Below are 16,082 nucleotides of genomic sequence, written 5' to 3'. Positions count from 1 at the left end.
ACACCAATTCATACAAGCTTCAGAAGCTTGTGCTGGTTTTCCAGAAAGAAGGAGTTGCCAAGAGTCTCAGGCTTTGGCTACACTTACACTTCAAAGCGCTGCCGCGGCAGCGCTTTGAAGCGCTAAGTGTAGTCAAAGCGCCAGCGCTGGGAGAGAGCTCTCCCAGCGCTGTCCGTACTCCACCTCCCTGTGGGGAATAACGGACAGCGCTGGGAGCCGCGCTCCCAGCGCTGGGGCTTTGACCACACTGGCGCTTTGCAGCGGCGCAATTTGCAGCGCTGGAGAGGGTGTGTTTTCACACCCTGCTGCAGCGCTGCAAATTTGTAAGTGTAGCCAAGCCCTCAGATACAAGAGAATCTTGTCATGATGGACAAAGCCTAGACTGAGCCACCTGAAACGGTGATGAAAGTCACTGCTCCACCCCCATTCTTCCCACCCACCCCCAAACCAGACCATTAGGCGCTGAATGCCCCAGCATCTAGGCTATGTGAAGCATTTAGTACACTTTGTACTTGATTCAGCCTGTGATGTGCTGGTACAAGGCCAAAAGACAAAGTAGTTCATGACACCTGCTCTACCTCATGGCTTGCTGCCCGATAACGGAGCCAAAGATCAGTGGCACTTGCCAGACAGGGGATATGGCTAGGGTGCGTGCTGATTAACGTGCAGGTCCTAGGCAATTTACATCAGTGATGTCTCTGTGGAGACTAAGCTGCAGTTAGCCATGCCCTGGCTTCAGTGGAATTCCTCCAGGTGCTAGCACAAACACTGCACATCCTGAGGATGGATTCCACCTGTTTACAGTTTCCTCCCTTTGGTTCAGGAGGATGTGGTTTGCAAAAAAACCCTCCCCTTCCTAACCAGTAATGGCAATATCTGAAAGAGATTTAAGAAGTGATCAAGTCTGTTTAAAAGCCAAAGTAGAGACAACTGAATGCATCACAAGAAATGGCCACAGCTCCATGGGCAACTATTTGGTCTTGGTTTCTTAGATGTGGTTCTGGGGAAATGTTACTGCAGAAACTCCTTATGTCTGTGCTTACAAGCCCTCTCACCCCCCCATCACTGTGGTTATCTGAACACTTCAAAAAAAGGCATCCATGTAGCATATGATCATCAATAACATTGGAATCAGGACCTAGCTGGAAAAGATTCAGGGTCTGAAATGATCCCATGTTTATCATGGCTGCAGTTGTGCAAGATGCAAGTAATTGCTATTGCTCTGTGTGCACTGCAATCAGAAGTCTCTCACGCTGCACCTGCATGTTATCAATTTCACAACCCCTCACTGCACAGAGAAAGCAAACTGCCTCTCAACCTGAGTAACAGCCAGGCTCTGGAAGGAAAAGCAGAAGCAGCAGCCTAACAAAAAAAATGACTTTTTTTTGCCCTCCCCCTCCAACATGAGAGTAAAATACAATGACAAGGGAGTCAATCCTCTGAACCTGGACTCTACTTGTGACTAACTTCATGGGCTGCTTGAGAGGGAGGTTACGAAAACTTTGGAGGCAATAGAGTGGAGTTCCATGTTGTCTCATTAAGCTTAGAAAGGGAGAGACTACAATAGAAGAATATCAGCGGTCTCCTAACAATGCATATGGTAGAATTGGTATCTATCCTCACACAGTGACAATCCTAGCCATCCTCATGGGGAGTTTCAAAGCATCTCAATTAGACTGAGCAAGGGAACTTAAACAATGGACCCAGAATAAAAGGGCCTGGAAACCCTGTCCTCATCTCCCCCCACCACCTCTCCTTTCTGACAGTCTCTGCATCCGATCCACCTTTGGGTCAGGTAAGGATCAGATATTGTGGGAGCGAGCTTACGATATGACCCCAGGGGTGACCCACTGCACAAAGCCTGCAATGGTTAGAAGCATTTTCCTTATCTAACTTACTCTGTAACCTTCACCTCAATGACAGATGGTTAGCCAGACACCAAGGTAAGGCAAACAGAAGAGCTATTTATGGCAAAACAAGAACATGACATTTCTCTTATATTTTTAATATTAAAATGGAAGAACTGGGAGAGAAGTCCAAAGAGTTTTGTTACCATGGATCTCTGACCTTCTTTAAACTCCTTAAACATGCCACAAAATCAGATAAGGAATATGAAGTTGTTTAACTGCTTAGAGGCCATCAGGCTGCTGCATTAATTTGTAGATCCCTGTACAAAATAATTCCTTCTAGAGCCATGCAGAATCCAGCTAGGATGTGGGTGGTTTCCATGTGACAGCCTGAAGCCAACTGCCCTTGATAAGAAGTCTACCTTATTGAAACTGCCAGTGCCGCACAGGAACAAACAAATCAAACCTGGTTGTGGAAGCCTTCCCCTCATCTCCCTGCCCCATGTGATCAGATGTTTAGTTTCCAATTCTACCACTTTAAGAGGCAGACAGTGCTGAGGTTGGGGATGAAGAGATTCAACTCCCTGAGACAGTATCATACTACAGGATGCTTGTTTAGAACATATGGAGGATCCATATGAACAAGCCTTCAGAAGGGCTGTGGGGAGGCACTGAGTTCTGATCTAATAATCTTTGATACCATCCTCTCTCCAGATGTGCACACCGAGGCCATTTCTAAATCTCATGATCTTCCTCTGGTACACCTTTAAATATCTCGTCTCTTCACTGCCCATAACACTAGCATGGACCCTGGTCCTCGTTTCCAATTTTTACTGAAACCTTATCTCTGACTTCCTCACACTCACTTTGCCCCACTCAGTTCAAAAATATTACTGCTAACCTCATCCTGGTCTGTTCTGACCAGGTTATTGCTTCTTTCAATCTCTGCCCTGGCTCCCTCTGCACCACACAAATACAAGCTTCTTGTTTGCCATCTTCAAGAACCTTTACAGCTTAGTTCCCATCTACTCATTTGCTCTCAGTTTCTTATTGCATCACTCTTCCTGTCCCCTCCCTAGATCAAATTATCTGCCAGCAATAGCAGCCTCCATCTACCCTTCCTACAAGTGCCTTGGTGCACAGAATGCACCCTCCCCAAACTAATCCATAATGCCACTATCCTGTCCTCCAAATCCCTCAAGATCCACCATTGCCACAACGCCCACCAAAAGCTACCACCTGGTCAATAGGGATATCCAATATTTAACTGAACTGAATCCATATAGGACTAGCTACAGTGGAAAGCTACATAACTATGATTTCCTATCACTATAATCCTCAACCTCTCCCCTGTTTCTTCCACTCATTGCGCCCCACTTGCTGCATCTTGTCTTCCAGATTGTAAACTCTTAAAAAACGGTTACTCACCTTTGTAACTGTTGTTCTTTGAGATGTGTTGCTTATATCCATTCCAATTAGGTGTGCGCACGCCACGTGCATGGCCATCGGAAAGATTTCCCTTAGCAGCATCCGTTGAGTCAGCTGTGGAGCCCCTTGGAGTGGCGCAGCGAAGGTATGCACCAAAGACCAAGTCGCTACCCTGCAGATCTCTTAGATCGGTACCTGGGCCAGGAACGCTGTTGACGAGGCCTGGGCCCTAGTGGACTGTGCGGTAAGAACTGGGGTTGGCACTCCTGCCAGCTCATAGCAAGTGCGGATGCAGGACGTGATTCAGGAAGCAATTCTTTGAGAGAAGACTGGGAGGCCCTTCATCCAGTCCACTACCGCAATGAAGAGCTGGGTTGATTTCCTGAACGGCTTAGTGTGCTCAATGTAGAAAGCTAGGGCTCTACAGACGTCGAGGGAATGCAGTCGCTGTTCCCGGGGACCAGCATGAGGTTTTGGGTAAAAGACAGGCAAGAAAATGTCCTGGCCAGTGTGAAAAGCCGAAACCACCTTGGGGAGAAAGGCCGCACCCGGCCTGAGTTGTACCTTATCTTTGTGGAAGGCCGTATAGGGCGGCTCCGAGGTGAGGGCCTTCAGCTCAGAGATGCATCTCACCAATGTAATGGCGACCAGGAAAGCTGTCTTCCAGGAAAGAAACAGGAGGGAGCATGTGGCCAGCAGTTCGAATGGTGGCCCCCATAAACCTCGAAAGGACCAGGTTAAGGTCCCATGTAGGGATAGGCTGCCGGACCCGAGGATAGAGACGGTCCACGTCTTTGAGAAAGTGATCAACCATAGGGTTAGCGAAGACAGAGCAGCCAGACGCACCCGGGTGGAAGGCCGAGATGGCAGCGAGGTGAACCCACACGGAGGACACCGCCAGGCCTTGCTGTTTCAGATGCAAGAGGTACTCCAAAATGAGGGGTACCAGTGCCTGGAGGGGGCATGCACAGCAATGGTCACACCAACACGAAAACTGTTTCTACTTCACCAGATACGTGGCTCTAGTAGAGGGCTTCCTGCTGTCCAGCAGGACCTGCCTGACTGGGTCTGAACACAGAAGGGGTTCAACCATACAGCTTCCAAGCCATGAGGTGGAGGGACCACAGGTCGGGATGACAGAGGCAGCCATGGTCCCGAGTGATCAAGTCAGGAAGGAGAGGCAATGTGACTGAAATGTCCACCAACAGCTCTAACAGCGTGGTTTACCAATGCTGGCGAGGCCACGCTGGAGCTACCAGAATGACCCTCACCCCATTCCTGAGGATCTTGAGCAGGACTTTGTGCACATGAGGGAATGGAGGAAAGGCGTAGAGCAAGCGACCCGTCCAGGGAAGCAGGAAGCCTGGACTGCGACCCTGGAAGAAACAGAACACTGGGCACTTCCTGTTGCTGCAGGTGGCAAACAGGTTGACCTGGGGAAACCCCCACCTTTGGAAGATGGGGTGGACAACATCCAGTCAGAGAGACCACTTGTGCGAGTGGAAATACCTGCTGAGGTGGTCCGCCAGTGCGTTCTGGAGCCCGGAAAGAAAGGATGCAACCAGATGAATGGAGTGGGATATGCAGAATTCCCACATCTGAATGGCTTCCTGGCAGAGAGGGGAGGAACGGGCTCCCCCTTGCTTACTGATGTAGAACATGGCTGCGGTGTTGTGCGTGAGAACCGCCACACAATGACTGCGCAGTTGCACCTGGAAGGCCTGGCAAGCAAGGTGCACCACCATCAGCTCCCTGACATTGATATGGAGGGATAGCTCGGACTGAGACCACATGCCCCGAGTCTGAAGGTTCCCCAGCTGTGTGCCCCACCCTATAGCTGACGCATCCATGACCAGGGACAAGGAAGGCTGGGGGCTGTGGAAGGGGACTCCCTCGCACACCACTCAGGGGTCGAGTCACCAGCGGAGGGAGGTGAGGACCCACTCCAGGACAGTGACCACCAAATTTAGGCTGTCGTACCCAGAGCAGTAGACCAAGGTTTGCCATGCTTGTAGTGGCTGGAGCCGGAGCCTGGTGTGCCGGGTCATGTACGTACACAAAGTCAAGTGGACAAGGAGACTCAAGCATCCCCTTGCTGTCGAGGTCGGGAATCGCTGAAGGCCTCGAATGATGCTCCCGATGGGTTGGAAATGGGAGTTCGGTAGGAGGGCCCGCGCCTGAACTGAGTCCAGGTCCGCCCCGATGAACTCTATCCTCTGGGTTGGTTCCAGGTCAACTTCACAACATTGAGGAGGAGACCCAGCCGCTGGAACGTATATCTGACCAGGCGGAGATGGAATTGCACCTGCTCTCTGGTGCGGCCCCGAAGCAACCAGTCGAGGTAGGGATACACCTGCACCCGCCGTCGATGGAGGAAGGCAGCCACGACCGACATACACTTGGTGAACACTCGAGGGGCTGGAAAGGCTGAATGGAAGGGCCGTAAACTGGTAATGTTCACAGTTGACCACAAAGTGCAGGAAGCGCCTGTGCACCAGACGAATCTCTATGTGGAAGTACACGTCCTTCATGGGATGATTTAGTTGGGAACTGGTCCTGCTTTGAGCAGGGGGTTGGACTAGATGACCTCCTGAGGTCCCTTCCGACGGTGATATTTTATGATTCTATGTCGAGGGCGGCATACCGTCTCCAGGATTCAGGGAAGGTATGATGGTGCCCAGGGAGACTACGCAGAACTTTACCATGAACTTGTTGAGCCCGCGCAGGTCCGGAATGGGCAAGAGGCCCCCTTTGGCCTTAGGAAATATCGGGAGTAAAACCCCTTGCCCCTTAGTTCCGATGGGACCTCCTCTGCCATCCCCAGGGTGTGGAGCACCTGAACCTCTTGAATTGCACGTGAGAAGGGTCCCTGAAGAGGGATGGGAAGGGGGGTGGGAAGCAACGAATTGGAGGAGTATCTCACTTCTACCATGCGAAGGACCCAGCAGTCCGAGGTTATTTTGGGGCCATGCACGGTGAAAGTGGGATAAACGATTAAAAAAGGGCGGGGAAGGATCCGCAGATAAGTCTGGTATGTTGTCCTCAAGCATTCCTTCAAAAGGCCTGTTTGGATCCCGACTATGGCTTGGTCGGGCCCTGGCCTTGTCCAGATGTGGGGGCTGGAGGGCTTCCTCCTGCCATTCCGCTCCTGCCACCTGTAAAAGTCCTGCTGTAGCCGAGGGGGGTAGGAGCGCTGCTGCGGCTATTGGGGCTTGAAGTGCTTCCGCTGGGGTGTGCATACCCAGGGACTTCATGGTTGCCCTCGAGTCCTTAAGGCTATACAGCCTAGAGTCAGTCTGCTCTGTGAACAGGCCCTCCCCCTCAAAGGGCAGGTCCTGCAGTGTCTGCTGAATCTCCAGGTGCAGGCCAGAGGCTTGCAGCTAGGAGGTGTGCCTCATGGCAATCCCCGAGGACAAGGTACACGCAGTTGAGTCTGCAGCATCCAGTGAGGCCTGTAAAGAGGTCCGTGCCACCATCTTGCCCTCGTCAACAAGGGCCCCAAACTCCTCCCTGGACTCAGGAGGCACAAGCTCCTTGAACTTCAGCATGGAGTTCCAGGAGTTAAAGTTGTAGTGGCTCAGGAGTGCCTACTGATTGGAAATCCGGAGCTGGAGTCCACCCATGAAGTGCACCTTGCGGGCAAACAAGTCCAGCTGCTTGGCATCCTTCGACTTGGGCGCTTGGGCCAGCTGCCCGTGCCCCTCTCTCTCATTCACAGCCGCAACCACCAGCGAGTATGGCTGCAGGTGCATGAACAAATAGTCGTACCCCTGTGAGGGGACAAAGTATTTATGTTCAAACCCCTCGACCATAGGGGGAATGGAGGCTGGGGTCTGCCAGATGGTTTTGGCATTGGTCTGGATGGTCTTGATGAGGGGCAGGGCCACCCTCGACGGATCTTCTGGGGGCCAAAACGTCCACCACCAGGTCCTCTGATTCCACCATCTCCTTGGCCTGCAGGTTCATGTTGCATGCTACCCTACGCAGGAGGTCCCGATGAACACAGAGATCTATGGGGGGGGGCGGCCCAGAGACAGAAGTGCCCGCCACAACTTCGTCGGCATTCTATATCTAAGCAGACTCCCATTCCCTTTTAGGAATACTGAGCCTCCGTTTACAAAAGCCAGGATTTCAAGGATGGTGGCCAGAACCAAAGGGCAAGAGTCAAAGATGCTCAGCTCCAACACTGGCTACACCATCAACTCTCTGTTAACCTGCATGGTACCAAGACCCCTGTTGTGTCAAGTCAAATATAACAGCAGGGATATTGGGTGGCAGGCAGGAACTTCATGGAACGTGATCCTGCATCTGATCCAAGCTTTTGTGGATAGGAATCAGAACAAGAACATCTACCCAGCCACAAACCCCAAGTAAGCTGCTTTTTTCCAGAGTAGGAAAAAAGATCATGTTCATATCTATCTTCCACGCCTCAGTACAAATGATTGCACTAGCTGCTCCCTACCATTATGTGGGGTTGGAACTCTCCCAACTAGAATATAGGTGCAGAAAAGCAGTAAACATGTTAATTCAGACCAATGCCAGTGGGCAAATGAGACATACCCAGACACAGCATCCCTTTTCTTAAATTGGGGGATGAGACAAGGAAGACAAACGCAAAGTCTGGTGTAAACCTGCTTGTATGGCACATAGCCTTTTCTTTGTGCGTGTCTACAGAATAGTCAAGAGAAAGATACTGAAAGAAGTGAAATGCCAATTTAGTGTCTGAATAAATTATTTTCCCAATGGGTTTTTTATAGCAGTCATCACCTGAGTATCAAATAGGTAGAATATTGCTGAAGGTCAAGCAAGTCTTTATTACTTCAACCACTAACACCACAAGGTTTCAGATATTAAGGCCTGATCTACTCTCAGTTTTTGTACTGGTACAAGTATTTCAGTCAGGGGTGTGGGGTTTGTTTTTGTTTTTTTTAAGACCTGAATAGTTAGACCAGTAGAGCTTACTCCCCTTTCCTTATGGAATGAGCTATATCAGTTGAAGCACCTTTACACCCATAGAGCTGGGTCCATACAAGGTAAGTTGGTAAAGCAGTACAACTGTATTTAGACAAGCCTTATGAGGTTAAAAAGAAATTAACTCAACCAAAAGAAACTTGGTGAAAAAACCACTCCACTCCTAACATACTGCATCACAATCACAACCTTTGGAGACCTCACAGGATTTTATTCTTCTACACAATAGAGAATGCCTAAAAGAGAAAGCAATTAGGTTTTCTGTTCAAAACAAGCACACCAGAGAGCTCACCATTGCGTTCTTCATGTCTAAGGCTCTTCTTTGCAACTTCTGCCAAGGCCCCAATGCCAAGACCAACAGCTAGTCCTTTAAAACAAGAGGAAAAACAAACAAGTCAGTGGTGAATGAGCACAAACATGCCATCTGTGTATGCTTAAGCCATTTGATACATTCAGAGGATACTGAGAGGCAGCTCTTTTGAAATCAGCCCTGACTGCATGGACTGCAGAAATATCAGCTTTTCCTACAAATAGGGGAGACAAGATTTTAGCATTTATAAATGTACAAAGTAACTTGATTAGAAGAGTCTGGCTTTTATGATAGTATAAGCTAACAATTCAACACTAACCCACCCTTCTCCTAGATCCTTAATTCACTCTGGCATGTCAAGGCTATATTATTATTGACGAAAAAGTTCTAAAATACTCAGCTCACAAGCATGCTGCAAAAGAGTGAAGCAGTAGGGTTCCACGCTCCAGTTGTAGCAAAGCTTTAAAAAGTCACCCTGGAAGAAGTCTATTTGGGAAGGTAGGTTACAATACTGCTTTTGATAGCATAGTTCTCAGGAAAGAAAAATCCTCCCGTTCACACTTGTCAAGGAAATTGCAAACATGTTCAGACGCAGAGGTTGCTAGAGAAGTTTCAATAGTAGAGGCAGAGGCTTAAGCCAAATCTACACAATAAAACCACTAATCATACTCATAAGCAGCTAGCAACACTGTTGGGTCTAAATGCCAATTGTGCCCAAGCCATCAACATGGTTTAACAACAAGGTCTGGCCTATGTTATATAGGACAGTGATTTTCAAACTGCAGGTTGCAACCCAGTACTGGGTCATGAAATGAATGTAAGGCTCTGGGTCGAACCGCCACAGACATCAACAATTTTCTTCATCTGGGTCACCAGAAAAAGTTTGAAAACCACTGATGTAGGAAGTCAGGCTGAGATGATTAGAGCGGTCCCTTCTGGGCCTTGGAGTCGATGAATGCCACCTGCAATGTAACTGTCTCCTCAGCTTGTGCAGCACTTAAATCAGTGCTCCCCCCATAAAAGCTGAGTGGGAATCCAAGAGCTACGGTGATAACCACGCACTACCTTTGCTAGGGGTATAGGCTGGCTTCCTTCCTTCATTCTTTCAGGCTGTAACATTTAATTTCCTGGTTAAGTCAGGACCCCAGTGGTATTAAAGTAACCAAGCCAGCCAGCCCTACATCTCAGCTCTGCAAATCAGGATATCCCAGAATGCACTGCCCCACATACTGCTAGCATATGTTCCATATGCATGTCCTCCAAGGACTGTAGCCCCTGCTGAGCACCCTGGGATAGCATCCCATAGTGCACTGATACAAAACAGCCTGGCAACATATATACAGACACACAAGACAACTAATATGGTTGTGCTTGGAGATGGGAGGTACTTGTGTATCAAAAACAAGAATAGTTCTTTGGTGCCAGTTTAACAAGCGTGGCCCAAACCAGCTGACACTCTTGGCATAATGGGTCTCTCTCCTTCCTCCCAATTAATTCTAAATCCCTGTAAGATTTTAACTGATAGCATATGTACTCTCCACTCAGAACATAGCTCCACCTTTATCTCAGACATTAATTTCTCCACAACCTAAATACCCAGTGCAAGGTTAGGCATTGCCACAAGCAGCTCCAGTGATGTTACAGTGGCTTATTATTAAACATTAACCAGCAGTGACTATTTTTCTTTGACTGATTTCATTTCTGTTTACATATTTTATTCTGATAAGGCAGTTCACTTTCAAACTGAACTTTCAACCTCTTGTATTGAGATTTGACAATATATGAAGCATACAAGTTAAATAATAAAACTCTTAATAGCATCTTTTAGAGGATCTCAACATGTTTTTTAAAAGGTAAGGATTTTGAAGCTATCAACAGTAATAAACCTCTCAGATAATTAGTTACTGGACCAATAACCTTGCTCATGCTGAATAATTGTGTAGCCATATAGCCTCAGCAGTTGATAGCAGGGAATAACCAAGGCTGTTTTGCTCCCACAACCAAACATATACCTTACCGGGTACAACCTGACAATAAAGGTTAGAGCCTAAGTTCCCTGTAAGCTGTGCGGCCGCGCAGGGGCTCAGGGAACCCGCCTGGCTGGGACCTGCCACAGCTGGGGGAGGGGCACCCCTTCCACCCCCTCTCCCCCAACCCAGCCCTGGCCCAGACCTGCCACAGCCAGGGAAGAGGCGGGAGCCAGACCCGGAGCGGCCACAGCAGGGAGAGGCACCTCTCCCCCGCAGCCCAGGTGCTGCTCCAGGGAGAGCTGGTGGGAGTCCTCTCTCCCAGCTGTAGCCCTGGAGCACCCTCCTGAACCCCAAACTCCTCATCCCCAGCCCCACCCAAGAGCACCCCCAGCCCAGAGCACTGAGCCCCCTCCCACACTCCAGACTCCTTGGACCCACCCCAGCCACAGGAATTTTATTATGTGCACCAATATGGAGGTGATGTGTCACACATTACCTCCATATTGGTGCACATAAAATTCATTCCGCACATGCATGGGAAAAATTAGAGGGAACACTGGGTTAGAGCCACTGAAGGACATGAAGACACTCAAACATGTCAGACTCCATCCAGTAGAGTGCAGGCGCTAGCGATGGGCAGAAAACAAGAATTCTATTTCATGAAAAATGGTGGTTTCAGAATTTGTTTTCATTCCATACTGGAACAAGATGGGAGACCTTTCAAAGTTTTTCCACAAGAGAAACCACAAACAAAAGACACCTCTGAATCAGACAGAGCATACACTCAAACCTGAGTCTCCCAGCTACAGATGGAGGAATTTTTCTAGGAAAGGTTTTTTTTAAATCAGAAAATGCCTATTCATTGGGAAGGTTTCTGAGGTCCAAGAGAGGAAGGAGCTATTGGCTCCTTGGCTATGGCCTCCTTCCCAATGTGGACCTGAAAAACTTTCTTGATGAATCAGCATTTTCTGATTATAAAACCCTTCCTAGAAAAATTCCTCCATCTCTAGGTGACACACATACAATAGCAAGCACTATATTACAGAACTAACAGTAGCAAGCAAAAAGAATCAGACAGGAACATTTAAAGAGAGCAGAGAGTCCTCACCGAAAGGCAATTTTCTAGGTTGTGAATGAGTGCTGATATCAAGCTCCAAGATATAGCTCATTCAGCACCAGATCCGTTGGTAACACTCCCGTTCAGAGCTCTGTTTTATTGTTACTGCAATTCTGAACTAGTTTGGCTCTAGTCTAATCGGTCTCTACAGTGTCCCACTCAAATGAAAGACTAGGGACCAGATTCTATCTCAGTTACCAGTGTTAATCAGGAGCAAATCTAGCACACTTAGAAGAATTTTTGCTTTACAATATTACAACTGAGATCAGAATCTGGCCTAGTGCTCTTCAGCCCTCAGCCTAAAAAGAGTTTCTAATCCAAATTTTAAAACTACAACGCAACAATTCACCCTGTGAAGAGGCTGCAAGGATTTACACTGTATAGAGCAAGGGATTAAAAAGGAGTTTGTTAAAAGTAGCACTTCTTAAATTGGAAAATTCCGTGGGATTTTCTAGCAGAAAACAAGTAACAAGTGTCAGCCAACAACTGCTTGAAACAGGAGAAGAAAAAAAAAACAAAACACTAGGCTTAGGCAAGCTTAAGCCTTGGCTGTTTTTATACTCCAGCCCCTAAAGACTTAAAGGCTATCAGCATCACTGTGGTGGTCTGAATCTGAGTTATTGTCCTGTGAGCATTATACTGACATTCAGTGCAACAACCCCACAGCAGGTCTGCTGATAAAATGAACTATTTGGAACTGTAACAGGGAATAAGACAATATACAAAACTGGTCTAAACACAGCGGGGGAGGGAAGAAAGTGCCCTTGGGGTGGGTGGGATCCTGCTGCTTTGATTGTTGCTATACAGCAACAAAGTCTGCAAAGACAGTAACTGACTGTACTGCAAACCCACTCCATTCATCAAGAAAAAGCAAACAAGCCAGACAACAAGCTAGTAAAAATATTTTAAATAACTTGAAGGCTTTTATTCCCAAGAAGAACACATCAGGCAGTCCCCTCCTCAAGAATTGGTGCATTTCACTGGTCCTTAAGGCTTACACAGAGCACTTTTTTTTTTAATCTTTGAGTTTTCACAGTCAGGTCTCTCTCTATTCCCCTTCCTGTGTTATTTACTGTAAAGTTGCAAAATTAAAAAATTAAGAGCATAGGCCTAATTCATCGCTGGTGTGTAACTCGATTGACTGCAACAGAATTATACTAGGGACTAGTTTGAACTTTATTTTAAAAACACTACATTTCCTTTTCCACTAAACTCATTTAGCATTCATTGTTTATGGGCTCTTTAGGGTATTTCTCAGCTCACACAATAAAGAGATAGTTCACAAGAAGGGTTAAGGGGAAGGTGACCAAGCAAATATTGCAAATATTTAGGCTTGGCAGGATTTGATCTAAATAGATAGATGTGGGGCTAACATCTAGCTCAGCTGACAAGACGGAAATCGACAAAAAGATATTGATCAGTAACAGTTGGTGGGAGTGCAGCCTCCCCTCCTTGCTCCTGAAGGGATCAGGTGTCACTGGCCTTGCTGCAGTGCAGAGTGTCCTGGCTGTCATGGCACACTCCCTCATTCCTGTGACAACTGGACAGCAAAGGGCTCTGTGAGCTTCTGCAAGGCCAGTGACACTGGATCCCTGCAGGTGCACGGCTATGGTCCTGGCCCAGCAGACCAGAGACCCCAGCCAGGACACTGAGGACAAAAAGCACCCGCTGCAGGGGAGGCCACCTTGGTGCTGAATGGCTATGTCCTCCTCCTCCTCCTCCTCATGGCCCTAGGATTCTGCTCTGCAATGCCAAGAGCGTAGGCTGCCCTTCCCCACTTTGCCTATCCCTTGTGCCTGCAGGGATCTGATGTCACCAGCCAAATACAGAGAGCCCTCTGCAGCTCCACCATGAAGGGCCTGCTCACTCACTCAGCAGCCAGGAGCGTGGGAGCCATCCCTTAGCAGGAACTGTTCAGCAGCATCCAGGGATGGCTCTCATGCTCCTCCTTGCATCCCTGGCTGGGGGTCTCTGCTTTGCCATGCCCAGACCTGCATCTTGCACCCCAGGTGTCTTGGGCCCCTCAACCATGCAGGGAGCCCCAGGAGCAGCCTGCAGCCCCGCTATCAACACTGCCCTAACCTTAACCGCAACCCCCAATCCTACACCCCACTTAATTTCCAGCAACTGTAAATATTAAAAAAATAAAAAATCTTAAATAAAAATTGAATCCTGCCAAGCCTACAAATACTGCTAAGGATTGATTAGACCCAACAAGACACGAATTTCAAGAAAAATCCATTAATATTTGTTTTTCCAAACTTCTTCTACATACCCACCCATCCCAAAGGCTGTGGTTTTAGGCCTACACTACCTGTTTACCTCTGAATAGTTGGGAGCCTTCTATAACAAAATCCATAAGCTTCCAGGCTGATTTTCAGAGGTGCTGAGCATCCAGAACTCCCAGAGAAGTCAACAGGAGATGAAGCTGCTCAGCATCCCTGGAGGGGGCAGGGGAAGTCTGCTGGTGTCATAATATAAAGTGTAACTGTCAACTATGTTTTACCCAGGCATATGAGTAATTTCAAGGCTATAGCCTACAGCTTTCTTTTCCACCAGTGTATTGTTTTAGACATTTGCCAGGTGCCTGGTAGTTCCCATTACCCTACAAACTGAAATGAAAACATGAGCCACCCTGAAAGCAGGTCCGTTCAAAAGGAATGTGCTCACTGAGCAACTGACATAACAAAGCCGATGGATGCGAAACAGTTTGCTACCGCTCTGCACAGCTTGCCAAGCTCTGAAGGTGAAAGGTATTTCCCCCTCTAGCAGCATGTGCTCTGGGTATGGTCACGTTGTACACGGCAAGCATTATACAGTGTGCTGAAGTGCAGGACAGATTGACCATCTGCGTGCGACAGCTTTGCACAGCACAAATCTAGCCACTGGCATCGATTCCATAGTTTCCTGAGCACTAAACTCACCCCTCAAAAATGTAAACAAAGTAATCATCAGTCCTGAAAATATTTTAATATGATAAAAGAACAGCACCTGTTCTTTTTGGTGAGTTGCTCAGAAACCAATTACAGCTAGAATGACTCCACTGGAAGTTTCTAGCATTTAATAGCCTCAATAAAACACTAAGCTCAGCAGAACCAAGCATGTATAATACATGCAAGGAGAGACCGAAGTTCAGGGAAGGAATTTACTTCTAGTCAGCATTAAATTCCAATTAGTTCATAGTGTTCTATGCACACACTGCAGGAAAGATTCCTCAAGCTTCAAGGCAGTCTACACCTCTGCTTCCAGGAAGACTGTGATTCCAGGCAAGTTCCCAGCAACAGACCACACACTTAACACCCTCCATTACTGAAACCTCAAGCATTCCCATTGCAGCATGAGGGCGCCAATAAGGCAGCTGGAAGAGGATGTGCTGTTAATTCCCATTAACCTGTGAGGTATGGTCACCCTAGGGGTTCCCCTTCACTGTTCAACATTTTGTCTCTCTTGCCCTGCCTCTGTTCTGTAACATATCTCAGGGTATGGCTACACTTAGAGCTGCATAGCGCAGCCGCGAGAGCGCTCCCACGGCAGCGCTTTGAAGTGTGAGTGTGGTCGCAGCACCAGCGCTGGGAGAGCTCTCCCAGGGCTGCACATACTCCACCTCCCCATGGGGATTAGCTTACAGCACTGGGAGCACAGTGTTTACACTGGCGCTTTGCAGCGCTGTAACTTGCTGCGCTTGGGGGGGGGGGGGGGTTTCACACCCCTGAGCAAAAAAGTTGCAGCGCTGTAAAGCGCCAGTGTATCCAAGCCCCTAGACTCCTTTCTACAGCCGTTTCCCAACCGCTGGCAGTGTAACTGGTACCTCTCTTTTAGATTATCCTAGGTGCAGTCTTCTTGTCTCCAGCACATCTTCTATTGAGAGTGCACGCTGAAAGGAAATGTGGGGAGAGAACACTATGTAACTACAGGAACTCTTCAGCAGATCTACTAGTCTGAGCTCTGAAGTGGGCCATCTGCTTTGCTTCATGCTTACTCTGCCTTCTTTGAGAGGAAAGCTAGTTTACTGGACAGGTCTAGGACTCAGAGCAGAGTTCAATTTCTATCTCAGTCACAGACTTCCTCTGCAACTTTGCACAAGTCACTTAATGTGCCCTGTGCCTTAGCTCCCTGCATATAAAAATGGGAGTAATACGTCTCCTGTGAGGCAGGAAATGACATCCACACGACTTGCGGGGTATCCAGTACTAGTGATGAAGGCCATGTAAGACTTTTTCTGCCCTCTCCTCAAAGGAGAGTAATAGCCATTCAGAACCATTCTTCAGCTCCCCATAGTTTCAATGGAAATGGCAAGCATTCAGCACCTCCAATAACCAGGCCCTGAGCTTTCAAGTTACTGTGATTACTGTTGCAGAGCAGCTCAAGGAATCTCCCACAGGCAGTATACACAGCACCTGAGTTTTAAAATGTATTGTAAAGATTTAAGAAGAAGAGGG

The 16,082-nt window shown here is 48.0% G+C and overlaps 1 protein-coding gene across 5 annotated transcripts in view; it reads right to left on the bottom strand.

Annotated features, from left to right (window-relative positions):
- Positions 1 to 16,082, bottom strand: part of COQ8A (coenzyme Q8A) — a 71,188-nt gene that overhangs the window by 29,725 nt on the left and 25,381 nt on the right. For all 5 annotated transcript variants that reach the window (XM_039531221.1, XM_039531224.1, XM_039531222.1 and 2 more), the window contains exon 5: positions 8,539 to 8,613. In XM_039531221.1, the coding sequence (XP_039387155.1) occupies positions 8,539 to 8,613 (75 nt within the window). The remainder of the gene's footprint in view (positions 1 to 8,538; positions 8,614 to 16,082) is intronic.

The sequence above is a fragment of the Mauremys reevesii genome, linkage group 3, assembly GCF_016161935.1.
Source record: "Mauremys reevesii isolate NIE-2019 linkage group 3, ASM1616193v1, whole genome shotgun sequence".
Classification (NCBI taxonomy): domain Eukaryota; kingdom Metazoa; phylum Chordata; order Testudines; family Geoemydidae; genus Mauremys; species Mauremys reevesii.
This window is presented reverse-complemented; position numbering and strand designations above follow the sequence as displayed.